The following is a 26,867-nucleotide window of genomic DNA, read 5'->3' on the forward strand; positions in this document are numbered from 1 at the left end:
TTTTTTTTTTAAGTCAAATTAGTAATACACTTCTCCTCTCGACCACTGGGGGCGCTGTCCTGCAGGAAGCGCCTCCTCAGTAACCAATCAGAGACTCGAGATTTCAGCGCAGTGTTTATCGCGAGACCTCAGCTCTTCCTTTTCCCTTTTCGCTCTGAGCCCAAGATGGTAGGTACTGCTAGAAGAAAATGTTGAATACAATAGCGTAACTATCCACGGTCATCCTCTCAATTAAAACATCTTGTGTTCATAGTGGCATTGTTTGCCTGTTTTAAACATCATTTATGATACAGTCCTGGCATGATTTCCTGTTATTAGACCATTTAAATGAGATTAGCTTAACGTTACCCTGGTCGATGCTGATGTAGTGTCGTCCACATAGCCGCTTCACGCCTCAAAGTGGACCAGAAACGAGCAATAAAAGCGCTTCAGGAAGCGGAATATTATGTTCATGGTTTTTAATTTGCCTCAAAATTAACTTAAGTTCCCAAATGTCAAATTCAGACACTTTGAAGTGTACGCTCGTTGACTGTGCCGCTCGTGCTAGCAGTTAGCTGTGGAGAGTCAACGTGTGAACTGGCCTGTGGAGCCTCCTGGGTGCCCTTAGTCTCAGTGTAATGCTAAAGATTATACTTGTAGGGGCTGGTTGTTAATCTATTATAGCTACTATTTGTTGTATTCATGTTTGTTTACTTTTCAAGGGAGTCGACATCAGACACAACAAGGACCGTAAGGTGCACAGGAAAGAGCCAAAGAGCCAGGACATCTACCTGAGGCTTCTGGTCAAGGTAACTTAGATTTACACATGCCTCACACTACACGTACATCTTATTTTGTCACCTTGGCACAGTAACTTCTGAGTTGATGTTCCTAACTGTCCTGTTGGGTTCTTACAGTTGTACCGGTTCCTGGCCCGCCGCTCAAATGCTCCCTTCAACAAGGTGGTCCTGAGGAGGCTCTTCATGAGCCGGACCAACAGGCCGCCCATCTCCATCTCCCGCCTGGTCAGTAATCAACTGTCTCTCATCCTGCCCCCACTTATGAGTCCTTTTGTTTGCTATTATTAGATATGTAAGCTAAAATATTAAGACTGCAAAGCCTTTTTTGACATAGAATGTTTGGTTTGACTGTTTTTATTGATGCACAGATCAGAATCACCTGATCAGTGTGAGTGCAGATATAACAGACCTGCATCAAATACAGTTTATTTGTCAGTTTATGAAATTTTATTTCCACCATCAGTACAATTCTGTCAAAATGTTCTGATTACTTAGATGTTAGTGCCCTGGCCTGGTGTGAACTTCAAAATGCGACACTGAATTTTGTGTATTGAGATACACAGACATTTATTTTGGAGTGAAAGAGCGTAGCAGTAGATGACCTGAGTTAAGGGTCTGACTTTCATGATGTAGTTCGGATTGGGTTAAATTTGGATTGAAGTTGTTAGTTAGTGTTAATTTGGCTCTCAAGTTGCATTACCCCTTAACGATAACAATGGATATGTATGAAATAAAGTTAAACTGGTTGTGAAATAGAAATATTAAAATAACTGATTAGAAGTTCTAATGTTGAAGGTGTCTCAGCCCAGTGTCGGTTGCTGAATTTCTGACTTTGCTTCCGTTGCATCCAGATCCGTAAGATGAGGATGCCTGGCCGTGAGAACAGAATCGCTGTTGTTGTAGGATCAGTCACTGATGATGTCAGGATCCAGGATATCCCCAAGCTCAAGGTATCAAAGCAAACTTCATCTATTATGTTGTTTTTTCCCCATAAAGTTACCAGTCAGTCAACGCTGTGTTGTCTCTGAGAAAGTCCTCACGTCCCGTTTGTTCTCCCACAGATCTGCGCTCTGAGGGTAACTGATGGTGCCCGTCGCAGAATCCTAAAGTCAGGCGGTGAGGTGATGACCTTTGACCAGCTGGCTTTGGCCTCTCCCAAAGGACAAGGCACAGTGCTGCTGTCAGGTAACTAAACATTGGTTCTATTCATATTAATATACCAGGATAAAGTAAGCCCTTGCTGTCCCATTGGTGCTGGGGGAACTTTGTCCACCAAGGTGGTCTACAAATCAAGCCCACATTTATTACACATTTAGTCCTGTAGCATAGTCAGTTGGGAATAGCAGTTAAGATTGCCAATAAGGCTACTCGTGTTAACTTGCACTCGTGGTACTTCTGGGCACTTAAGACAAGTGTTTGCAAGGATGAGAGGCAACATGTATGTTTCCTTTTTGCAAGAAAGGATTTTGAGGACTGCCCTTTTAGTCCACACATCTGTTGATTTACGGAGGCACTTATAAGGGAACTTGGTCTGTAATGTCATGATAATACGGTAGAGTACTGCATGTATTTTGCTGCATTCACATGAAATCAGGCGGACGATGGCAAACGTTTGTTGGGTTTTTTCAAGCTGTCCAGACGGTGTTTGTCTACATGATTCTATGTGATTGCAGCATTATGAAAGCAGGTTTTATCTGTGATCTGAACTGATTTTTGGCAATTAATTATTTGTTGAGCACTGTTCATTTGAATTAGTCAGACTTAAGAGACCTTAATGTCTCAATGTTATGTTCTATATGACAGGCTTCTCCTTTTTAAAGTCATAAATATTAACAAATGGTAAAAACTACAGCATCGAGTGCTAGTGTGAGTTTACTGGAAATAATCATTAAGTGTGGTTTTAGAAACTGTCAAAACATGTCATCAAAATTAACCACTAAATTGGAAACTCACATTTATAACTTTTCATTCTTAACATTACTCCAGATTTCTTTTAATCTAGTGATCTGAACTGTAATAGATCACTCAGCCACTCTTGAGCTCCGTCAAACCTGTAATTTGAGGATTGTGTGCTTAATTCAATCTTTTCCACAAGTGGATACAAATGTGCAAAATGTGGCATGTTGGCATTAAAGTTATGAATTGGAAATACTTCTCAAGTAATGGATTTATTTATTTTTAGATGCTGTATATCATTTGTATGTTTTAATCGTAACACGTTTGTTTTTCAGGACCCCGTAAAGGCAGAGAGGTGTACAGGCACTTCGGAAAAGCCCCTGGAACTCCCCACAGCCACACCAAGTATGTGTATAGTTGATGTGTTGGTTCTCTTTGTCAAACACAAAGCAAAATGTTTGCGTTAATCTGTCCCAGTAAAATCTTTTATTGTAGCAGTATATCTATCAGGCTACCAAATTGGCCCAAATAGAAGACGATGGTTTTCTTATAGAAACTACACTGAGATGTCAGGTTTATACAATACATTCAGCGTTCTGAGTGGTCTGATGTTCTAGTTGATACCATATTGACTAAATATATACAGCATTTGTCCCGACTCTTATACGGCACTAAAAATAACTTAGCATTCAGGTCACAGATGTAATTTGATGTGTACATGTGGTTAGATTACATTTTGAGTTGCCGGGGCAATGATATCTTTATCAATTGGTTTATTTTGCGAAGAAGCAAGTAATCAAGCTTTCAAGCACAGGTTTAACTAATAACATGAATTTCCTCTTTGTTACTTAAAGCAACAGTGAGTTGCATTTATATATTGGTAGAAATGTAATGTAGGTGTTTTCTTTGGTGTATAATCAGCTGAAAATTCTAATCAATCAGCCTGTGAGACGGGCTGTTCGGTTGAATTCTGGGAGTTCACCAAGATAACCCAATGTAGTTAAAAAGTATTTTGTGCTGTTATACATGGTTGCATAGTTGGAGGAAGGTAGATTTATTAGTTTTGCAGATAATGGGTGTTTTCAGAGCAGACATTTTGACTTGTAGGAAAAGCACAGCTGTTACTATAACATGAATAATGTCAGTCTCTGTTATAGATTAGTCATTCATTTTACAATTTACCTTTGTGCTTTTAGTTTTGTGACATGTAAATTGCCACACCTCCTATCATATCTGATAAAAAACCAATGCCACTGAGCTATGGTGTATCTGAGTTGCTATCAATGATTTGTCTGAACTGAGTGAGTAGTTGGCACAAAAGTAAGAGGAAAATTGTTTTTAATGATGACTCTTTGACCATTTTAGTGATTGTAAATAGTGTGCTAGATTCAGTTTGCGGCCATTTGTACGGCAGCATTGATGGAGCCAAAAATATTAACGCATATATTATATGCATAACTGTATTATGTGAACTTCATACTAACCTATTCCTCCTGTTTTCCAGGCCCTACATCCGCTCCAAGGGCAGGAAGTTCGAGAGAGCTCGTGGTCGCAGAGCCAGCCGTGGCTACAAGAACTAGTGCGTGTCTTGATTTTCCATGCAATCTGATACAAATAAAAAAAAGCGACTGTACAAAATGAGTTGTCTTTTGCATTTTTTAAAGCTTGCAAATACACCTGTCACTGATTTTTAAGCAGAAGATGTCATGCTGGTTGACATCACCGGAGAGGACGGAGATCAAGTAAAAACATCTCTTATTTACTACTTTACATACATCCCTTTATTTCCAGTTCAGCCCATTTTAACGTATATCTGACGTCACTAATCGTATGATCAGTATTGATAACGAGTTGGCCAAGAGGGGGAAAAAACTTGCTTACCCAGGAAGTGGTCTGTGAATGATTGGAGAATGTCGGTTGGTGTCGCAGTGTTTTCCTTTATCGCCATTGGACTTCCTGTCCGCCGCTCAAAGCTGCTGCTGCTGCGTCTCCACACACTTCCTGCAGCGAGCTACAGTTTCCAGAGCAAGCGACTGCCTGTGAGGGAGGGGGGTAGACAAGATGAGGTAATTGTGCTTTGATATATAACATTTAACTTGGCTCCTTCAAAGCCGGTGTTGGGCAAAGATATAACTTTAAAAGGTAGCAGTTGCTCGTGTTAGTCCGGCTTGAAAGAATCCAAACCGTTAGCTTAACGTTGTGCGCTGACTTGGTTATACCTCCTTAAACATACCAGTAAATACAACGTGACATGGGGCTTTTTCAGCACACCCGTGGTGGTGTCTAGTCATTTCCAAGAGGATACAGTTTTAACAGTGCCGTAAATTAGGTTAAACTTAGGTTATATGTTGAGAAGCACACTGCTAGCCGCTGCTAACTAGCGTTGTAACTGACAACGCTGTCAGGCAGCAGTTTACGTTAGCTACTGTATTCACAACATAAGCTGGCGTTTGTCTATTACGTTTGTTCAACGCAAAGATTCGTAACTTTAAACGCATTTAGTTTCTGATAGATCTGTCAAAGGCCGCACAATATTAGTGAAAGTATCTCTGAAGATTAGGTGTGCCGTAAAGGTGACTGTTAAACTACAAGAGTTAAGTTGTTCAGCCGTCTAACAGCCTGTCGTCCTGCTAGCTAACGCTCGGTGGATGTCATTGGTATTAAAGTTTAAACATTTTAACGTCACTTTATATCATCATGGTTATAAGCCAAGATGTCAACGCTGTTAAGTGTATACATGCCTCTTGGTATGTGAATGCTCCTGAATTAAAATTATACGGTAACCTAAACTTGCCCAAAATACCCCGAAGTCACTGAACAACAGGCTCATTGTGTGGGGGACACAATTAGCCTTCTGACATTATTTCTGGGTGTCCCCGCCCTGCACTTCAAGGACGTGAAGGTGCAACAATGGACACCAGTGAGCTCCGTTTTGTGTGTTTTTTTAATTTAAAACAGGACATCATCCAGGTATTGATTTTGTCTGCACCACAGCTTGCATAATGTGTCTGGGCTGTTATGAAACTTGAAGGAAAGATGTGACAAGTTTATTAGTTTATAGTGCAGTAGTTGCTCTTTGACGCACTAAAGTCTAATTAACTGGATCCTGCTTTCTTGGAGCTTTAACATTAGTTCAACCTGTCATCTAGCTGTTGCATAAATATAAATGAGATAATAGTAAATTATACTTTGTTACTACTACATTTGCACTTATGTTACTATTTGTATGTAGTGTATACAGTATATCCTAATCTCACATGAATTTCTAATGGTCATTACATTTTTAACAGGCTCACTATGAAGCTACCTCTTTATAGGGAACAATGTAAGATTGTTGTATGCTAATGCGTATTGCGAAACCTCTCAAATTCACCACCATTTAGGTCAGCAATTTGAAAAATCTCAATCCTAGATTCGAATTGTGAAAGAGACGCTGTTTCCCCAAAATCCCATCGCACAAAAGCTCTTTTAATACAAAAAAAAAGAACACCAACCAGAAGTGGTTATCCACATTCAACCTTAAATGCAAAATAATGTGGCATCTCAGCAAGGCGGTTGAGGATGTGTGACTGTTAGTCATTATGTACAAAGACGCACTTGGGGTCAAGCGGTACGGTAGGCCTTGTATTGCTTCACCCTGAAACCGTAATCTCTTCCTTTTATCGTGACACTTCTTCTCTGTACTTTCTCTTACTCCAATTGTCAAAATATGGTACAGAAATACTCGCCTTTGCACAGTGAAATCCCAGGTGAATTACAGTTAACTACAATTATTTATTCAATTTATTTAGTGGATCACCCACACACTAAAGTTCTGTTTGCTACACTTCTACAATTGACTTTTGTCCTCCACTCCTCTTATGTGTTGGTACAGGAACAAAGATCTTTGGGAGGGAACGTGAGGCTTGAGTCAGGGACACTACCATGACATAAACTGAGGAGCGACCTGGAACTGTCTCCTTGTTTGTCTTTTGTTTTGTTTCTGTTTTGTATTTTTATTGTTGTCTAGTCTCCACCTGTCTTACCCGGTGTTCACCCTCTTCTTGTGGAGAACATATAATGAAGTAGTATTTCTTTGGCTGAAACATTAATGTATGACACTACTGTCTAGAGGACTGGTATAGTCACTCCTCTTGTCTGCTTATCACTGAGATTACAGATAGCAATACAGGTATCAACGGTCTTGAAAAAGCCTGTACTTATCTTATCTTTGTGGCATTAATTACATTTCGTCCAGCACCTACCATGCAACATACTCCGCAATATTCATTACTTTTTCATTAATTTTATGTAATTGTTACAGCCTCCTTGTTTAAACAAGGTGTGTTTGTTTGTCTTATTCATACTTAATAGATCCGTTTTAATTATTTGTCCATTTGTGTAATTATTTAAAGATTTATTGTTAATTTCGAGGAGCTGCTCTGCTGCTTTATATTGTTATAGCAATAGGAGGAATTGGGATGTAATGTAAACTATTTTTTTTTTTTTACTGATGCAATCTTGTGAAGAACACATTTGTTGAAATGACTGATCTTGTTCTGTTGTCTTTGAATATGTTAAAGTGTTGCTCACTCATTTTTCCACTGGCAGTAAACTGTAGAAGCTGACGACTCTTCAGCTCAAACTTTGATGGGAGCTTTCTGACTGTGACACAAAGACAGATCTTTAGCAGTTCACTGGATAAATACTCTCCCAGAGGAACCGTTACACTGGAAGAGGTGTTTCATTCCTTTTCAAATGAACACATACTTCTTAAATGGACAGAAATAAAAAACAGAAACTTTTTTGTGACATTGTCTCTTGAATCCTGACACTGAAGAGGGAGAATGATTTTGAGGAGATTTCCGGGACAACGCTCTGACTGACATTCAGATACATTTTGATTTTCACTTAAAATCTTTAAGAGCTGCCAGATTCCTCCCTTGAAGCTTCTTCACTGGAGAAAATACGACCCTCAAGCTTGGTGAACCAACGTTGTCCTGATCAGCCTGGTCCGCTCCAGCAGCGAGGATGCGATCTCCAGAGCCGTCTTCACCTTCCACAGCAGAAGCCCTCCTTCATGGCCAATTTGCCAGCTGGGGTTCAGGCAGCAACAGCAACAATAACAGCTGCCCCAACAGCCCCGGTGGTGGTCCGGGGGGTCTCTCCCCTGCGGCCTCCCCTACTCCGGCCTCCAACTATGCCTTGACCCTCACTCACACCCACATACATATCCAGCGGCTGTCACCGAGGACGGGGAAGGAAGCCCGTCTCTTGCTGCCTTTGTCGGAGCTGGTGGGGTGCAGCTGCCCTCGTGCCCCGGCGCCCCCTCTTCTGGTGCTGTACTGGTACCCGCCAGGCAAACGACGGAAAGGTGTGTCTCGGCGCAGGCAAGTGAGGGCCTACCTGGCAGAAAGCCGTTGCGAAGCTGAGAGGTGGTCGGCTGCTGTGCAGTGTCTACTGAGAGGTGTGACCGTCACTGCTGACACAGGTGAGTGTGTTGTGTGTGTTCAGGCTGTCAGATGGTGTTACAGGACCATACTTGTGCTTGTTGTATCGCATTAACCTCAATTTGCCTACATTTTCATTGGCAATTCATGAATGTGAACTTCATTTGGCTTTTGCCACTCATATTTTTTCAGTCAACGTTTCAAGTATTTACTTTTAATGCCTCCGCACTAGAGGCTGTAAGTGTTTGGTTTGTCCATCTGTATGTTCGTACGTCCGTCCGGTCCATTCTCAGGAACGCCTGAAGGGAATTTCATCAAATTTGGCCCAGCCATTCACTTGGACTAAATGATGAACTGATTAGAAATTTGTTCGGGGTCACTGTGACATCACAAAACACATCTTTGGTCATTACTCAAGAATTGATATTCTTATTATGACAATTTCACACAAATGTCTAAAAGGATAAGAAGAAGCGATAACAATTTGGACAGACGTTCAAAGTTCAAAGTTTGCTTTATTGTCAATTCCACAATGTACTGGACATACAGGGGAGTTGAAAAGACGTTTCTCTCTAGTCCAACATATAAACATATAAAGTGAATACAGTGCAATATTCACTTGGATGAATATTGCGTGGATGTAAATTGCAGCTTGACTGGTTGGCGGAGCAACACAACCGCTAGTTATTAATAATCCTGGCCTTTGATTTATAGTGGAGTTACAGTGAAAGGCTTTATCCAAAGGTAAACATGGTTAGTTTGCCGTAGATGTGTGATTTACTTTGGCTTACCTCATTGTTTGTGTCTATGAATAAGTCTTGAATTCCTGTTTACTACTTGAAACTACACATTGCCGCCTTGATTTATGCCTCCTTTGTAAATGCTTGCTAAGTATAGCTTAATGTCACAGTGAGCCAAGACCTTTCTGTATGTACAGCATTCATATATTGTCACAGAGAACACACATTTAACCAAGAGTAGTGAAGCATTTTAGGGGTTATGTAGAAAAAAAACAAAGGGGGGATTAACACTAATGCACCTTAAGAGGATGTGAGATTTATTATTCAGAATATTTAGTTTGGATTTCAGTGTTTGTTTCACCCAACTACATCTCACTTTTAACTCATACTCCTTTGTTTGTTTTCCTTATCTGTCCTGCACACACGGTCCGTATCATTCCCTGTCAAAATTAGAGACCAAGAGGGTGGGTCTGCTTTGCCACCCCTTCCTCAATAATCAAACAGATAGCAAGGCCCTGCTCAGTGTTTACTTTGTGTATTTATCTTTTTCTCACCATTACTTACTGTATGCGTCCTGCACTTTGCCGGAATCGCTTATCTCTTCCTGTCTCTTTCCTTTTCTTTAGACTTAATCTTTAACATATAATACTCTTGATACTCTCCATAATTTGTCTTCCTCAGTCTTTAACTCTCACATCACTGTCTCCTTCCCCCAACAGAGGTAAAACTGTCAAATCATTTTGTATTTCTATCCCAAGCCTCTGTTTGCCCCTTGTCTGCTCGTGCCTCATTCATACTCTGTTACAGTTCTCAGTGTTGCCAGCCTTTTGTTTCACCCCTAGTGTCTGCTCCACTTTGCTCACATAGCCTTCATTCTTCCGCATCGCTCTGTTATATTTCTCTTATCCAATCACTCCATTTCTGATTCACTTGCTGTCTTGAGTCTGTGAGTTCTTATGCTTACGAACAACATAGCTGTGGTTCGCTGGGTTTTCTGTTGATTGTCTTTAGTATTGTTTGTTTAATAATCTGGGATTATCTGTGAGTGCATCTCCTTCCCTGCACCGCTGGCAAACATCTGTACTATACTAAATCTTCAAAGCAGTTTTATTTATTCTAAGCGTCATACCTGGGCTGATGAAAGAGCAGAGAAGGGGAATGTTGCCTCTGCACTCCAGTTGGACAGATAATGCATGATTTATTATTATTTCATCACCTTGTTTTATTTCATTCCTATATTCTGAATGGTACTTGTGTTTCACCATGTATCTGAATATAAATGATTGACAGACACGCTGTCGGGTGGTAGTATTATGGAGTGTGAAGTAGATCCAGTGAGGTGAAATAACTAAATAAACGGTCAAATGCACTCAAACTTCAGGTTTGGGCAACACTGTACTGACAGCTCCCTGTAGGCTTGCTTTGTAGTGAACCTCTAGTTCCTCTCTTTGTTCTGGACAAGAACTGTGTGAGCTTTCACTTATTTATGCTCCTCCCCCTTTCTTTTTCAAACAGAATTTTCAAGAAGTCTGCTACCTCGTCCCAGGCGACTAATGTTACTGGTCAATCCCTTCAGTGGGAGGGGCCAGGCAATGCAGTGGTGTCAGACCCACATCCTGCCAATGATCAGAGAGGCCAACATCAGCTACAACCTTATACAGACAGGTAACACATCAGATACTATATTTACGTATTAACATGCATGCATAACTGGTGTTAACTTAATAAATCTGTCTCAGAGCGTCAGAACCATGCCAGAGAGCTCATCAGAGAGATATCGCTCTCAGAGTGGGATGGCATCATCATCGTCTCTGGAGACGGCCTTCTGCACGAGGTGAGTCGTGTTTTTGTTGGGCTAAGCATGGTAGAGTTTAGTGGTTATGGTTTGACAGTGAAGATATTTATTCTCTGTTATTAGTACCACATATATATGTTAAATTGTGTCCAGAGATTTTCAAAAATGTCTGTGTTGTGTTCCTGCAGGTAATTAATGGGCTGATGGAGCGTCCCGACTGGGAACAAGCAATAAAAACGCCCGTCGGTATTCTTCCTTGTGGCTCTGGGAATGCACTGGCTGGCTCCATCAACCACCATGCAGGGTAAGCATGCATCATTCATATCTGTAAAGAGAATCAGTCAAATCTGGTTTTCCAGCTCAATTGTGAAACCAGACAAATACTCAGCTCTGTCAACAGAAAAAGGTGGTAATTAAGGATATCTTATCATATGTCTTCTCTGTAATTTCTTAATCAAACTTTGCAACTACTTGAGACGACCAAAGTGTTACTTTTATCAACTGAAACAGAAAAGCATGAATTAAGATTCAAAGATCATGAGAGCGCATGCCTGTTCGGAACGAGCCGAATGTCGGCCCCCGGAAGTGCTGCCAGCTGCTCATTGACTTGAGAGAAGTCAAGAAGAGTTCTGTTCCGTTGTAACGTTTATTATATTCAGCGGTAAAAGTGAACTACAGTCAATGAGTCGTGGTCTGTGAAGGCCCGCTGCAGACGATCTGCTCAACTCACTCCCTGAAGCCCTGAAGCCCCTCCTCCACTGCTGCAAAGAGCTGTGTTTGCTTGTTTTTTTCAAAGCTTATTCATATTGAACGTGACAGACTTCCAGCTTCCTTGATGTTTTCGTCCTGAACATGTTATCTTGACATCGATATCTCTAAATAGTGGAAGGACTCTGTATTGACCTGTTTTTTTGCACAGGTCTCTCCTTCTCTTTCCTCACAGGATGTGCTGTTCTTTGTATCTCCCTCAGGTATGACATGTGCCTTCGGGAGCCCCTCCTTTTGAACTGCTGCTTTTTGCTCTGCCGAGGCGGCGTCCGACCCATGGACGTGGTTTCTGTGACAACCAGCCCTCCTCCCTCCATCAACAGCCGTGCCGCATCACCCAGGAGACTGTTTTCTTTCCTCTCGGTTGCCTGGGGCTTTGTGTCCGATGTGGACATTGAGAGTGAGAGGTGGGTGTGTAATTGCTTAGACTGTACGAACATCCACCATTGGCTTTGTTCATCTAAACGTTACCCTCTATTTCTCCAGGTACCGTGGCCTGGGCTCTGCTCGCTTCACCCTGGGCACCCTGGTGCGCATAGCTTCTCTTCGATCCTACAAGGGTCGTCTGTCCTACCTGCCTCCGTCTATCAGCGCCACATCACCAGATGACACACCTCCTCTGCCGAGGAGACCCCTCTCCCGCAGTATCACAGAAGGCCTGGAGGGCTTCTGTCGAACGCCCATCCATCGCACCTGCTCTGACATGGGCATCAGTGAACAGAGGAGCCTGCGTAAGGGTGAGGGAGAGAGGGAAATAGAGGAGAGGCAGAGAGAAAGGGACAGAAGAAGGCAGAGGGCTAGGGGAGGAGGAAGCGGTGTAGTGAGGGCAAGCAGCCTGGCAGAGGACAGAGAGAGGGAGGGGGAGGTGGAGACGGACGCAGAAGAGGAGAGGTCGGGGACATGTTCGGAGAGTTCAGAATCAACTGAAAGGGAAGACTGCAATAGGGGAAGGGTGGAAAGGTTGGCCGGGATCAAGGATGAAAGGGGAGATGAGGGAAGGGTAGAGCAAGACTCCAGTGAGATGGAGGAGGAGGATAAAGGGAAGGATGGGGGAAGCAGCGGTGGTTCTGCAGAGGGGGAGAGAGTGTCGCATGCAGGAGAGCTGGAAGAGAGCTGTGGGGTGGACGCGGGGCGAGCGGCAGACGAAGAGCAAGAGGGTTGTCTCACTTGCCAAGAAAGCCTTCAGGGGCCCAGACAGGCACTGAGAAAGAATTCAGCACCTTCAAGCCAGATAGCCAACACTCTCTTCAACCAGCCTCTCAGTCAGGAGGCCGACACAGATTCGGGCCCTTCATACGGGGTGGAGGACGTAGATCTGAATGGGACCTACTACCAGAAGGAACCCTACCAACTGGACGTTGCTCGTGAACGATCTCTGACCATCTCCTCTCCCTTTCGTCACACTCCCTTCTCCTACAAGCCCAAGACCCTGGACCAAAACCAGAATGCTTCTCGTCCGAGGCCCCTCTCTCTCCTCCAGCACTCCCACTCAAACTCCCTCCCCCCTAAACTCCCATCCCTCTCCCTGTCTCTTTCTCCCACACCCCCATCCTCCCCTTCATGTGCCTCCCCACACTCTTCATCCTACCTCGTCCCCCGTCCCAATACCCCAAATTCCACGTCGCCCTCGCCATCTCTACGCACACTGTCCTCATCTTTTAACTTTGACATTGCTGAGCCAGCAGGACCGCTGAAGAACCGTCCTTTTATCACACTTTTGAATAACCCTCGCGATGACTTGTTACCCCCCCTCGACCAACCGATTCCCACCAGAGATTGGATCACCATTGAAGGGGACTTTGTCCTGGTGCTGGCCCTTTATCAGACCCACCTTGGGGCTGATCTTCATGCTGCACCCCAGGCCAGGTTCGACGATGGGCTGATCCACCTGACCTTTGTGCGGGCGGGGATCTCCAGAGCCACTCTGCTGAGACTGTTCTTTGCCATGGAAAGAGGAAACCACCACTCTGTTAGCTCGCCGTATGTGAGCCATATTACCTGCAAGGCCTTCAGGCTGCAGCCTCTGTCTACACGGGGGACTCTCACTGTGGATGGAGAACTGGTGCCCTATGGGCCTCTTCAAGCACAGGTACATCCACTTTTGTGTCTATTTTGTGCTACGTTTTAATGCTGTGGAGTTATGTTAATAAGTGGATGTGAGACTTATCATTGGTAATCATTTTATTTTCTGATCTCTCAATATTTCACAGGTTCATCCTTCGTTGGCTCGTCTCATCGTTGGTGACTCCGGAGTGAAGATTACCAGATTCTAATCAGGGATTGGTTGAGCTGATTGACAGATGCAGCGCTCTACTAAATTATGTAATCTCTGTCGTCATCTGTACTCTGAAAGAGAGGGCGGGGCATCTGAGAGACATAAAATAGCCGGGAATGCAGAAACTGCTTTTCTGGGGTTTAATGAAAGGGATAACCCACCGAGCCACGCATCATTGGAGCACGACTGCAGGGATTAATAGCGAATTTGAAAATGGATGAAAAATGCGCCTCATTGCACAGCTGTTGGATTACGCAAAGCGTACCCTGAGAAGCATGAAAACTGCACAGCCTGGGATAGTTGGAGGGAAGAACAATCGAATGTTTATGGACTTTTTTTTTGTGCAGATAGTGCATGTGTTGGATGTATACATAGCAGTATGCATGCAGAGAAGCGCTACCTGAATTTTGCCTTTTAATAAGATGGAAAGAAATCAGATCAAATTCAGAGAAATATGTGTAAACGTGAAATGCTATAAAAAATAAGATTGGCCCCAACCTTTTATCTTCAACCCCACCCCAACGTCTAAATGCTTGAGTATAAAAACTTCCGTCCATGAAAGGAATGCCTTATCTGACACTGGACAGTACCTTTGCCCTTACTTGCTCCTACATGTATACGAAACCCAAATATTCCTGTGCTGGGTTCACACTACGTGCGGCAGAATCAACAAAACGGCCAAACGTGAGCAGCTACGTTATCGCTGAGTCGACATTGAAGTGTTGCTCAAGCAGTTAATTAGTTGACGCTTTGTTGCGTCAACTTTTTAGTAGCACGTCCGACGTGTCTGGCGTCACCGGCCTCCAATGAAAATAAAGACTGTTCCTGTGTCGCTCGTGGTGTGAACGGAACATGAGTCTCTGTCCACGTGTCATAGTGTCCGTCCACTACATCAAAGCAAAGCTACACTTATATACTTAGACAACTGGTAGACCCGCCTACTTACTGTTCTCTTTGAGCACGCTACTTTCCACTGTTCTAAGCATCAGTGGAGAAAATTTGGACAAACGTACACTTCAATGACCATTTTGTTCATGGAAGGGACTCCATGTAGAGCAGCTAGATCAAGCTTTTCAGGGTCATTGCGTGAGTAGGAGCAATGGAACCATTGAACGGTGACCATTACTGACATTTTTACGTAATCTGCCTGTTTTTCAAAGCCGCACGACGATGACGTTAAACTTTGCAACATATTGAACATAAAATGATCTGAACAAAGCGAGCCTCTTTGTCAGTGGTTTAAGAAATGTTTCAGATCACTTAGATGTCTAGAAAATATCACTATCTCTGAGTAATTGACTATGGAAGCGTAGAGCACTTCACATGCCTCTGTTAAGTAGTAAGTAGAGCATTTATGTTGCACAGAAAAATCACAACACTAGAAGGCTTTGTAGCTTTTACATCCACAGTAACAAAGAATCTGAGACTGTTTGGTCTAGAAATGGATGCGCTAGTATTTATAGCTTAGTCCAGATACTATAATAAATGGATCACATTACATTCCTCGCCTTAAATGAATTAAATGCCTCAATCTGAACCCTCTAAACTTTTGAAAAGTCGGACTGACTGATTTCAAAATTATTTTGCCGTAGATACAAACAAGGGCACAATACTACATCCAGCAGCTCTGTGCTGTCACATCAGACTTTTGAGCAACTGATCTGTTAAATGAAATGATAAATTGGGTTTAAAATTGAAAATATCTTAAGAATGTTTTTTTCCGATTGCTGATATGCTCCTTATTAAAATCAAACAGCAGATCTTGGAGCCCGCACTAGGAGTTGTCATGTTATATGAATAAATTGTGGAAACGTTATAATAAAACCTGATGATATATTTGGTCTTGACAAAGGATGAATCGTACGCATGTGCAGTGTATCATTCGGTAAAGTCTTGTGCCGACTGCTTGGGTCGCCATCCACATACTGTATGTCTTTGGTCATGCCTGGACAAATCAATGCCTTTGTATAATAAGCCTGTAAATTCTGGCTGCTGATAATGAACTGTTAAAACCTGACTGCAGAAAATGGAGTAAAACTTTTTGCTCACCAGGCCTTTACTTTGCTTCTTTAATTTGTTTTTTCTTCCATCGAGCACACAATGCAGCTCGTCTACCACAACTACAGAATGTGAATGCAACATGTTGAGTCTAGGCTTGTAACAGTCCCAAATAGCAGGATCTTTATACACTTTGAATGGAGTTGTTTTGCCAAAATGTTTACTCGCAATATTGACTAGTTTACCTTCCTAAACATTTTGTTGTTGATGGCGATAGCTTGGACTCTGGTGTTCTAGACCAATTTGATATCACAATGTCGGGGTATAGCCCCTCAATTGATCACGCCATTAAGTTGTCTGTAGTGGGCTGCCTGTAATGAAATTGTAATTATTACTAAAATCATATGAATATATGAAATATTTAAATACACAATGTACAGTTAATAGTTATATGTTTTTGAATAAATGTAACTTGATAAGTTTTCTGCAGCAGATCTACTGTACTTGTCACATTAATTTGTCTTTTTAATTCTGAATACAGTGAGAAGTGGTCATGTGATATAAAGAGGTGGAGCCACATATCTATTATCCATTAGTCTATAAATTACTGACTAATGGCAATTATTTTTGTAATACTTGTGTGCCATTTGGAAAAGGCCTTTCTTCAAAGTCTCCTGAGTAAATACATGTTAGGTCCCATGGCCCCAGAGGAAATCAAGAGGACAATCAGGTACATACAAAAGCACCAGAACCGCTACTGAGTGGGCATTGTGGTTGGACCTTTGTATTTATTTACAATGAATGACCTCATTCTTAAATTGTTATTTTTTTATACCAAAACAATGAAATCTAACTATATCCTTATTAAAATATCTTCTTCGTGCTCCCTGGGGGGTGTGCAGCTAGCTGGAAACATCCAGACACTTCAGAGTGTTTTTTTTACAAGATGTAAAAGTTTACTTTTAAAATGTATTTATATTATATTGTATGTCCAACTTCAAGTGTTTTATTTTGAAAAGCAACTGACCGGAAGAGTCAGACAGCGCTTCCGGTGTCGCCACCTTCTTTGTCTCCGGCCCAACATTTCGACACCAGGGGTTGTCTATTTTTTCACTTAAGTTTTTAGGATATATTTATACATATATCCCTAGTTTTCTGATATTGAATGACAGTCGACTCTGAAATATTGATGCCTAAAAGTAAAGCGCCAAAAATGGATGACCTGGACTACAGTAAGTGGGCTGAACGTTACTAAATAGCTCTATTTGCATTGGCTACCTCTAGCTAACTGTGGCTAGCTGTAGCAAGGCTCAGTTTATTTGCTCAGGTGTGACACGGAGATCATTCCGCTTAACATCTAACGTTACATGATGGACCATATATATACCTCTGGCATCTTTTCCGAGAAGTATGGGTGTACACGCAAACCACACTTGGTTAAAATAAGCCATAAAGATGCATTAGCTTAGCCTGACGACAACTAAATATTGATTGTTTCACTGTGCTCGGGGCTAACGTTTTAGCTAACGCCGGTGGGCATATGTGCTAACACCCTGACCAGCCTTCAGGTTGCACAAGACTTGTTAAAGTCGGCATTGTTTTACTAATGAAACCGTCACCCTCCTCCTATCGCTACCCTGACTGCTGTATGAATCAGACCGTCCTGTTGATCCAGACTGTGGGCGTGGTTGGTTTTGTTTTAGAGCAGCTGTTTGTTTAGCTGAGTAAACACGCTGGTCTGGGAGGCTTTGGGTGCAACTTTGAGCTCTTGATCTGGGTGGTTTGGTTTAAAATAAATCACAATGTTTTGTGCAAAATGTGACTTTATAATGGAGCTTTAAGACACCACACACAGTTGCTAGTTTATATGGTACACCTAGCTAAAGTCTATTACACCAGCTCAGCAATATGAAAGTTATGTTTTTGTTCAACTGAAAGTCGAGTTGTTGATTCAAGTTGATAGTCACGGATTAATGGCTCGGAGACTACAGTCTCTATTGCTTTATGCTTTGATGTGTTTCTAATATTTTGTCTGATATATTCTGCAAGGTGACAGTACAGCTGAATCAGCATCTCTCTAACAGGGCCTGGAATATTTATTATGGAAGAACTGGGATTTAGTGCAGGACTGACCTTTTAGACTGCCTACGTTTGATCTATGTGTAAACTGGCAACTGGGTTTATAGTCTATCTCAGTTTATTTGAGTTGTCAGAAAAAATATATATACGCCAGCAATTTTTATAAATGTAAATTGATACGTTGACCAAACAAGCAGTCAAGGTTTGGGTACAACAGCCTTCGAAACCATGAAAAACAAATATGATTTTACAGTTGGTGAATTTCCTGAGACGATGTCTGATTAATATGATTGTGATCGATGTATCACTTAGCCTAATGTTATCTTTAGCTACATCCCTCATAACTGGTTTTATAGAATTGATTGTATCAAAGTGTTCATGCCATAAAAATCCTTCAGTCGACAACATCTAAATACACTGTGTGGCACTAGCCTGTTTGCCCACATCTAAAATGTGATCGTGTGAATGATGGAGCAGCATTCAGTCTAGACAGATTGCAGTTCCCCACTTTGAACACTTTTTAAAAGGGACTACTTCTCCAGTGGTAGGTAGCTGCTATGAAAACAGTTCACAGTGAGCAGAACAAATACAAATGCATTCACCTTAATTATGATTAATTAAGTTGTGACTGAAATCTCTGAGAGGATGTCTCATCACTCAGTAAATACAACTTAAACTAATCGCCCGCCTTGATACCGATAGTGAGGAGCAATATTTCTTATTTGATGAGCTGATATCGGCTTTTGGAACCAAACCATAGATGTTTCTCATTGCAGTGTATTTGTGGGAGAAATTCTTTAAAATTCTGACTTTGAGTTTTACAGTAGCCTCATGCTCATCGGTGTGTCACAGCTCAGACAGTAGACAGTGGTAATGCTCTCATACATGTTATTGAAATGACAGAACAGGAGGCTGCAGAGTTTCTGTATTCTTTTCACAGATTGCACAAACGGGTGCAATAAGGAGATACGGGAATATGAAAGGGAAAGAGGAGGAAGGACAAGAAAGGGACCGACGAAGGCAAAATGTTTGAAAGTGCGGTGTAGTAGTAGTGTGACTGATTCAAAATTAAGAGGCAATTTTATCCTCTCCCAGTTCCTTTCCACTGTACGTGTTGTATTCACCTCTGCTAAGTTACTACTGCTTCTTCCGCTCCTCTCCACTGTAAGATATTGATAGACGGAGTAACAATGCAGTTCTCAAAATAGTTGTACTTGATTTTTTTTGTTTTTATGTTACCAATAAAGACACAGTCTGCCTTGTTATATTGTTAGGGCACAGTCACCACGTGTTATATCTGCAGCAGTAGTGGAGTCATTCTTCTTCTCTTCCCTTCCAGTCCCCGTAGACCTGAGCCCAGAGGAGCGCTCTGAGCTGGAGGACATCCGCAGGAGGAAGGGCGTCCTGCTGCAGGAGATCCAGAGGCTCCGAGAGGAATTAAGAGAGGCGATTTTGGAGGTGGAGGGGCTGGAGACCAGCACAGAGGGCAGGTAAGACAAAAATGCTCACAGTACCATTGCTACAATACTCGAAGCAATATCGGATCCGGCCAAAAGGACAAGAGTCGGCTTACTTGATCACCACAGTGTGCACAAGTTTTTATTTCCCAAATACATTATCACTGCAGTTTGTCAACTTTATCACTCTGTTCACTGGGATTGGTCTCATTTGGTCACATTCCTTTTGATTTAGAACTTGTCATCCTCCCAATGTGACTTTCTCTCACTGTTGTAGATATTATCAAACCAACAAAGCCCAGCACCCACCTTGGTGTTTCATTTTCTTGTGATCTTCAGTGATTTGTTATTCCCAGCAGTTATAATTATTGTTAAGGAGATGTAACATGAATGCTACGAGGGCCGGTCTTTCTTATTGAATTTCACTTTTTTGCTCTCTGCAGTAAAACTCTTCAGAAAAGTAGGCACGTGGCAATGGGAAGGAAGAAATTCAATATGGACCCCAAAAAGGTAAAACTCTCGGATGCTTGTACATGCCTCCTCCGCCTTCACTCTGTCTCGGCTGTGTAGTGACGGACTCTTCCCCCTCTCCACAGGGCATTGTGTTTCTGGTGGAGAATGAGCTGCTCAGACACACTTCAGAGGACGTCGCCCAGTTTCTCTACAAAGGAGAAGGCCTCAACAAGACCGCGATAGGAGATTACCTCGGAGAAAGGTGATTGGTCTTAAAATATCCCCCGTCCTTTTCCTCTTTTTGTGTATCAGCCATTTGTAACTGTGATCTCTCTGTTGCTGTTCTGCAGGGACGACTTCAACCTCAAAGTTCTTCAGGCTTTCGTTGACCTCCATGAGTTTACTGATCTCAACCTCGTGCAGGCCCTCAGGTAAACTATGTTTGGTGTGTATGGAATCTCTTGATTAGTGTCCTGGCATTGACTCCGATAAACAAACCTTCTCCGTGATGGAAAGTCCCACTCTCATTGTCCCTTCAGGTCGGGTGGGGGGGGGGGGGGGGTGCAAGATAGCTGTAGTGACTGTCTAACTCTGCATTGATTGCCAAATTTGTTCTCCCTGACTTGACCGAAACCTCGACCTGTTCTCTGCAGACAGTTCCTGTGGAGTTTCCGTTTGCCTGGTGAAGCGCAGAAGATCGACAGAATGATGGAGGCCTTCGCTCAGAGATACTGCCACTGCAACCCCGGTGTCTTCCAGAGCACCGGTAAACACAAACGCGTTACAATGCATCTCATGTGGTGTAGTCTCTGTTACCAACCTAATGTGGGACGACCTCTGTGTGCGGTTGGCAGCCGTCTCCTTGAATCGAGCTTTATTTTCCTATGACGTATTGCAGGAAGGGGCACTTCTCATAAGGCGTGCACTCACACAAACAACAAGCCCTTTACCAGAAATGACTAGATATGAAAGCATGCAGAGTCTGCCAATTTGCAAACATGGCTTCTCTGTTGTACCATTTTCAGTTGTTTTTTCTGGGTTTCATTCATTATGTCCTTAAATTGTTTGAGATGAGGTTCAGCTGTATCCTTTTAGTTTTTGTGCAGAACATAAATTCAGCGCCGTGCATTCTTTTGCATGTCTCTCCTGTTCGCAGACACGTGTTACGTGCTGTCGTTTGCCATCATTATGCTGAATACAAGCCTCCACAACCCAAACGTGAGGGACAAACCCGGACTGGACCGCTTCATCTCCATGAACCGAGGCATCAACGAGGGAGGAGACCTGCCCGAGGACCTGCTCAGAGTACGATGAGCTCTGCGTTATGTTTCCCTTTGGAGATGGATAAGTGACAATTAAAATGTAGCCAGTGAAGATATTTTATCATCTTATGTGTTATTACAGAATCTCTACGAAAGCATTAAAAATGAGCCCTTCAAGATCCCAGAAGACGACGGCAACGACCTGACGCACACCTTCTTTAACCCGGACAGAGAGGGCTGGCTTCTGAAACTTGGTGAGATGATGCCAGTGAGAGTACTTCTACCCTTCACGTTGACTCGGTTGATACTGATCTTACAATTATTACGGATGTCAGGACTGTAAACTTCCACAGAGAAAGGACAGTGATGTGTTCTGTATGCGAGTCGTGTACTTTGTTCCGTCTTCAGGCTTTGTGCTATGATGAGCCGGCCCTGTTGTCTGAGGTTTGCTGGCTCTTTGCCTCCACTTGGACTAACAGCTCTGTGTTGTGGCATTTGAACATTGCCATAGCATGATGGTGAACAAGAGACTCGCTTTTTCTTCCGTCATGGCAAAATCTGATTTTCTTTTGCATGGCGGGACCCTGATCTCTGTGTCACTAATTAATCTCTTTCTCTTCCTCCTCCCCGTCCGTCTCTCTTTCTCTATTTGTCCTCTGTCTTCCTCTAAATACTCTGGTCCCCTTTGTCTCTGCTTCCACCCTCTACTGCCGCTGCTTCTTTTCTCAGGAGGTATGTACTTACAGTTGTTGTAGTTTTAATAAATAGCCCCTTAGTTAGCTGTAAGAATGTAGAAATTGTAGAATAGTATCCTTTCAACTTTGACCACCGAAGGAAATCTTTTTGTCCCTCCTCTCGCTCAGTGACATGACTCTGCTCTTGTGTTTCAGGGGGACGAGTGAAAACCTGGAAACGACGATGGTTCATTCTCACAGACAACTGCCTTTATTACTTTGAATACACCACAGTAAGTCTGAATGAAACTGTCCTAACAGGATGTTGCTGCTTTACGTGCATTGGCTTTTCTAATTATATTTTAAAAAAGCAAAATAATTAGTGGCATTGTTTTGTTATCTTGCAATAAAATGTGCTGATGTTTAGGATTGCAAGGCCGCTGGGAAATTGTGATCATCTGTTGAAGCTTATTTGAGGCCGAGGGGTAAATACTACACGGTATCTTTAAGGAAGTTACTGAACTCATAACTGTGTTAATCCCGAGAGGGCAAAGTGGTTTGGTAGCCCAAACACAAAAGTAACAAAAGAGACGCAAGTCAGACTGGTCTGAGAGACAACATATCACAAACGTACTGCCGTAACAATATCAACACAAACTCATATTCCAGGAGGATATCTTCTTTAACTTTTTTGGTTTACTCATTTATTAGATTTTAACTGTATATTTACTTATTCATTGTACTTGTTTAGTTTTTTACTGATGCCTCTTGTTGTTGCACTTTATCCTTTGCTGCTGTAGTTCTGCAGATGTCCCCGCTGTGACTAATAGAGGATTATCTCTTTTTCTTTAAACAAAGGCACTTGAATGTTGCAATAACTCTTGCGGCTCTAATCTGCTGTGATTGCGTGTTTCACTAACAGGATAAGGAGCCGCGAGGTATCATTCCTTTGGAAAACCTCAGCATCCGGGAGGTAGAAGACCCAAGAAAACCTGTAAGTTATATATGTAATTATCATAATTGTGCTTTTTACAAATTTAGAGTGTGTGATTGTTCATCAAATTTCCCCTTCCTTCCTCCCAACAGAACTGTTTTGAGTTGTACATCCCAAACAACCGTGGCCAGCTGATTAAGGCGTGTAAGACGGAGGCCGATGGGAGAGTAGTGGAAGGAAACCACAATGTGTATCGTATCTCCGCCCCGACACCCGAGGAGAAGGATGAATGGATCCACAGCATCAAGTACGGAAATACAAATGAAGGATAATGTCACAAGAAAAATGGGGGTAGTGGTAGACCAGTAAGACATTTTAGCCGAGGAAGAGGTCCCCTCTTGTTAATTTAAACATCCTAAATGCTGTCTGGTCTTTTCAACTGTATATTTTCGTGATCCACACAATTCAATAGTGTTTCTTTGTCACTTATACAGATCTGCTGTCAGTGTTGATCCCTTCTATGAAATGCTCGCTGCCAGGAAGAAACGTATATCTCTGAAGAAGAAGGAGGAACAACCCTAGAGTATTCCCTTCATCCTCTCCCTGTCTTCCTTTGTCCTTCTCATCCCTCCTTCCAACCCTGGACACAGGTTTTCATCCTTGCTCCTCACTACCCGTTCATCAGTTTTACTTACCCCTCTTTCCTCCGTCCCCAAGAATGCATCCTCCCCCCGATAGGAGGACTCCTTGCTGTCCTCTCGACTAGACTCTTGAAAGCCACACCCAGAGTGAAGCGTTGGCCCACTGTGGCCGCCTCTTGTAATCTTGTTTCTTACACTACCGCTGTTCTGCACAGCCGGAGCGCCGTCTGTCCCGTCTTCTCACCACATTCCTCTCTCGTTCAGCATTTAAGTAAACTGTGAAATGTGTCTTAGACCATATCCACACTGTGTGTGATTTCAAAAAAAGCATTCTCAATCCTGCTTACCCAACGTGGACAAATAAGCAAACGCTGGGGAAATGGAGGATTCATGATTTTCGGTCTCTGAATTTAATTGTGAGAATCTTACTCTTTTACTTCCTACTTCCTCCTTCACAGTTTCTCCGTAAACCACAAACAAAACGTTAATGCAGCTTGTGCATGCTTATTAATTTAATACTACTTGTTATGCACGACATACTTTGAGACTATCTGGAAACGACGTCTCTTTTTGACATCTCTCTGCATTAGTGTGAATATGGTCTTATTAAGGGGAGCAAGCAGCTTCGCTTCCTGTGAAGTCATCTTTCACACGTGTCGACGCTGCCTGAATGGGAAATTGCCTTTTCTTGACGTGCTTCCCCCCCCCAGAAAAAAATGTGAACGCACTATTCAAACACTAACGAGATTTAATTTTATTCAATGTTGGTCAGAGAGGAATCCGTCAAAGCAGCTCCTGATGAGAGACGTGCCCATTGCTTCCTATAGTACTGCTGGCTCTGACACAACGTGCTCGTGACTTCACTGAAACCATTATGTGAGGAAAATGTCACTGTTCATCACTGTTGATCTTCAAATATGGTCGTTTCTCGAGGCAGAAAGGTTGCTTCACCTGCAGAGTTAACGGAGACAGCTGTTCCTCAACTTCCAGACAGCTGCTTGTTTCATTTTACTGAGACAATATATATTATATGTCTTCTTCAGCATGTTTTTTTTTTTTTTTTTACATGTTTGAGCAATAGCAGAGTAAACTGTAGTTCCAGTCCGTAGGCTTGTTTACAAATCCTTCACACCACTCTTGAGCAGCGATCGCGTCCTCTCGTACGTAATGTTCTGAGCGCACCACGAATCATTTCCTTCTCGCCGACGAACATTGACATCTTTCTCACAATAACTCTGTCAGACATTCAACTGTTAGAGCTCGGCCTGTCCGCTAGAGTGAGATTTAAAGAAATCACAAAGGCAGCTCATTACGATGTATACTTTTTTTGTAAATAGTTAGCATATTTGTTTACGATACACATAGAAATGATTTAATTTATTCTTTATCTTTTGTTAAAATCTGATTTTTGTACGAGCTACTGTAGGACTGCATGTAGATAAATTGAGGTGTCGGTCGTAGGTACCGACGCGTCGCTGATCATGCTAGTGCACTGATTTGAAAAGTGTTAGTGTTCCCTGTTGACACGGAAGAATTGCATTTGATATGGAGGTTGATTTATGCGTAGATGAAATTGTTTAGAATATTAGTTTCATTGGAAAATGAGAAGATATTTAGGCGATGTTTAGTAGTCTGAGTTATCTCTGCACCACCCTGTGGGTACAAACCGGACTCTGTAAAGCACAAGCAGTAGTGAGTCTCACACTCTGTTAAACTATCATCCACTTTTACTTTCTGCCCAGTGTCCACTTGAAGTGTGACGAAGCTGTTCACAACTTTTGCGTCATACCACAGTGATAAGAGACAAGAAAAACAAGGAGCACTAACAAAGCCTTGATTCATTATATAATAGTACAATTTCCAGATGTAATGAATCGGTAACAAGTCTAGATTTGTGTCCAGTGATAGCTTTGCTTGACATCCAGTTCATGAACTTATTACTAGTAGTTTGTTGAATTGGCATTTTAAATAGTCGTTGAAATACTTGTCTACTGCACTTTATCAATTTTTAGCATTTTCGAGAAAATGCTGTTACTTTGACTGACAATACTCTGTATCACCCTCTACTGACGACGTCACACACTGCAATATGATGAAGGATGAACCATGAACTGTGTAGAAATACTGTAAAACGCCACCACCTGGTCAGGGCCAGCTTCAGCAGTTTCTTTTTAACAACATGTACCGTATTTGTTCACCTGATAGAGATCATGTTGTTAAAGTGGAATGAGGTCTTTTCTCTCTGATCAGAACACGTAGAGCTGGTTTTAAAGACGCAGCAAGTGATTAGTCTTTAAAATACAGATCAAGGATTGCCTTTTACTTTCCTACTTCATCAAACTGACAAAGGGCCTAACTTTAAACCTCCATGTGAGTGCATCCACACAAAGCATGGACTGTCTGTAGGCCTTCGCCTTCTGGGTATTCTTGAAGTGCAAAGTTGCCAAAAAAACAAAACAGTTAGGACAACAAATATTTCCATTCAAACTAAATATTGAACACTGAAATGATCAGATTGAAACTGGACCTCTTTTTCTGATTCCACCTTTTTCAGAAAGTGTTAATTTTGTATTTATTTATTTTTATTTACTGTGAGGTGAAGATGGATAGATCATCTGTAAATGTAGCAAACTGAAAACGATACATTGGTGCCAGTAAACTACTGTGTAACAATAAATGGTAAACAGGTGATGGGCTGCTGTATGTGTTTTAACTTTGGTGACATTCTAGCACACTAACGCACTAAACCAAGATGGTGGACGTAGAAATAACGCTGACGTTATACCTGCCGAGCATCAGCATGTAAGCAATGTGAGCACGTTGGAACAGTTGACCTGTGTCAGGTTTGGGATTGACTTCCTCAAGTGATGACAAACAACTGTTTTTATACCTTTATTTACATTTTCACAACATAAAAAACAAGTCACTCACACACACAATTTGTGAAGTCAAAAATCTAACCTGGCCTAAATTCAGAGTTTTATATACAGTACATTAACAAATATACAGTCAAGGCCAGATCATGTAAGGAATTAAGAAGCCACAGTGACCTGATCTCACAAAATACACAATTTCAAATGGATAAATCAAAAATATTGGGAGGAGAAAAAAAAGGGATAAATGTCAGCGATGTGTTAAGTGAACAAGCGGATGCGTTGTAGAGTATATGAAAGGGTTTTGTTTAAAAAAATGAGGCTGTGAAACTCTTAGTTCAGTCTGACAAGCTTTGCAGTATTTCTCCTAAAATAAAACATCAATCCATCTATGACACATACATTATTTAAAATCGTGTAACACAAATCAATTCTACATCTTCTTTGGTAAATTAGCTGTATTTTCTGGCACACAAGGAGCATCCAGATTACAAGTTGATTTCTCAACACATTTCTATAACTATCATCCAAACTAACAACAGAACACGTGTACGGTCTGCTAATTTCATCACAAACCCCACAGTAGTAAGTCTTATTAACAATATGACAATATGTCACATACAGCACTTGTCTGTTTAAAATAAAACTCCAGCTCATGATTACAGTAGAGCCCAAAGTCCACTAAGTCCCTACAAAGTCTCTGTCAACACAGATAAGACTTGTTTACTTGTTTGTTACTTTTCTTTTTATTAAAGAAACGGTCTCTGGTTAAGTTTAGAGGAAGGCATTGAGTTGGTGCCGCTGAGTGATTATC

The 26,867-nt window shown here is 42.0% G+C and overlaps 3 protein-coding genes across 4 annotated transcripts; all 3 read left to right on the top strand.

Annotated features, from left to right (window-relative positions):
- Positions 1-96: 96 nt before the first annotated feature.
- Positions 97-4,313, top strand: rpl18 (ribosomal protein L18). Its single transcript, XM_076109403.1, has 7 exons — positions 97-168; positions 702-788; positions 897-1,004; positions 1,631-1,729; positions 1,841-1,964; positions 3,011-3,080; positions 4,180-4,313. The coding sequence occupies exons 1-7, from the start codon at positions 166-168 to the stop codon at positions 4,253-4,255; spliced, it is 567 nt and encodes a 188-aa protein (XP_075965518.1). The 5' UTR covers positions 97-165; the 3' UTR covers positions 4,256-4,313.
- Positions 4,314-4,594: 281 nt separating this feature from the next.
- Positions 4,595-16,174, top strand: sphk2 (sphingosine kinase 2). 2 transcript variants are annotated; one of them, XM_076109366.1, is made up of 8 exons: positions 4,595-4,741; positions 6,550-8,145; positions 10,360-10,509; positions 10,584-10,678; positions 10,828-10,943; positions 11,611-11,814; positions 11,894-13,496; positions 13,618-16,174. In XM_076109366.1, the coding sequence occupies exons 2-8, from the start codon at positions 7,686-7,688 to the stop codon at positions 13,678-13,680; spliced, it is 2,691 nt and encodes an 896-aa protein (XP_075965481.1). In that variant the 5' UTR covers positions 4,595-4,741; positions 6,550-7,685; the 3' UTR covers positions 13,681-16,174. The 2 variants fall into 2 exon arrangements, with proteins under 2 accessions (XP_075965481.1, XP_075965482.1); XM_076109367.1 differs by lacking the exon at positions 4,595-4,741 and adding an exon at positions 4,780-5,645.
- Positions 16,175-16,744: 570 nt separating this feature from the next.
- On the top strand, positions 16,745-25,869 carry cyth2 (cytohesin 2). The gene is made up of 12 exons (XM_076109393.1): positions 16,745-16,912; positions 19,099-19,249; positions 19,660-19,726; positions 19,813-19,931; positions 20,020-20,100; positions 20,323-20,435; positions 20,826-20,974; positions 21,074-21,185; positions 21,822-21,898; positions 22,528-22,599; positions 22,692-22,846; positions 23,034-25,869. The coding sequence occupies exons 1-12, from the start codon at positions 16,846-16,848 to the stop codon at positions 23,119-23,121; spliced, it is 1,251 nt and encodes a 416-aa protein (XP_075965508.1). The 5' UTR covers positions 16,745-16,845; the 3' UTR covers positions 23,122-25,869.
- Positions 25,870-26,867: the final 998 nt, after the last annotated feature.

Source organism: Anarhichas minor, unplaced genomic scaffold, assembly GCF_050575085.1.
Source record: "Anarhichas minor isolate MPS153535 unplaced genomic scaffold, ASM5057508v1 ptg000041l, whole genome shotgun sequence".
Lineage (NCBI taxonomy): Eukaryota > Metazoa > Chordata > Actinopteri > Perciformes > Anarhichadidae > Anarhichas > Anarhichas minor.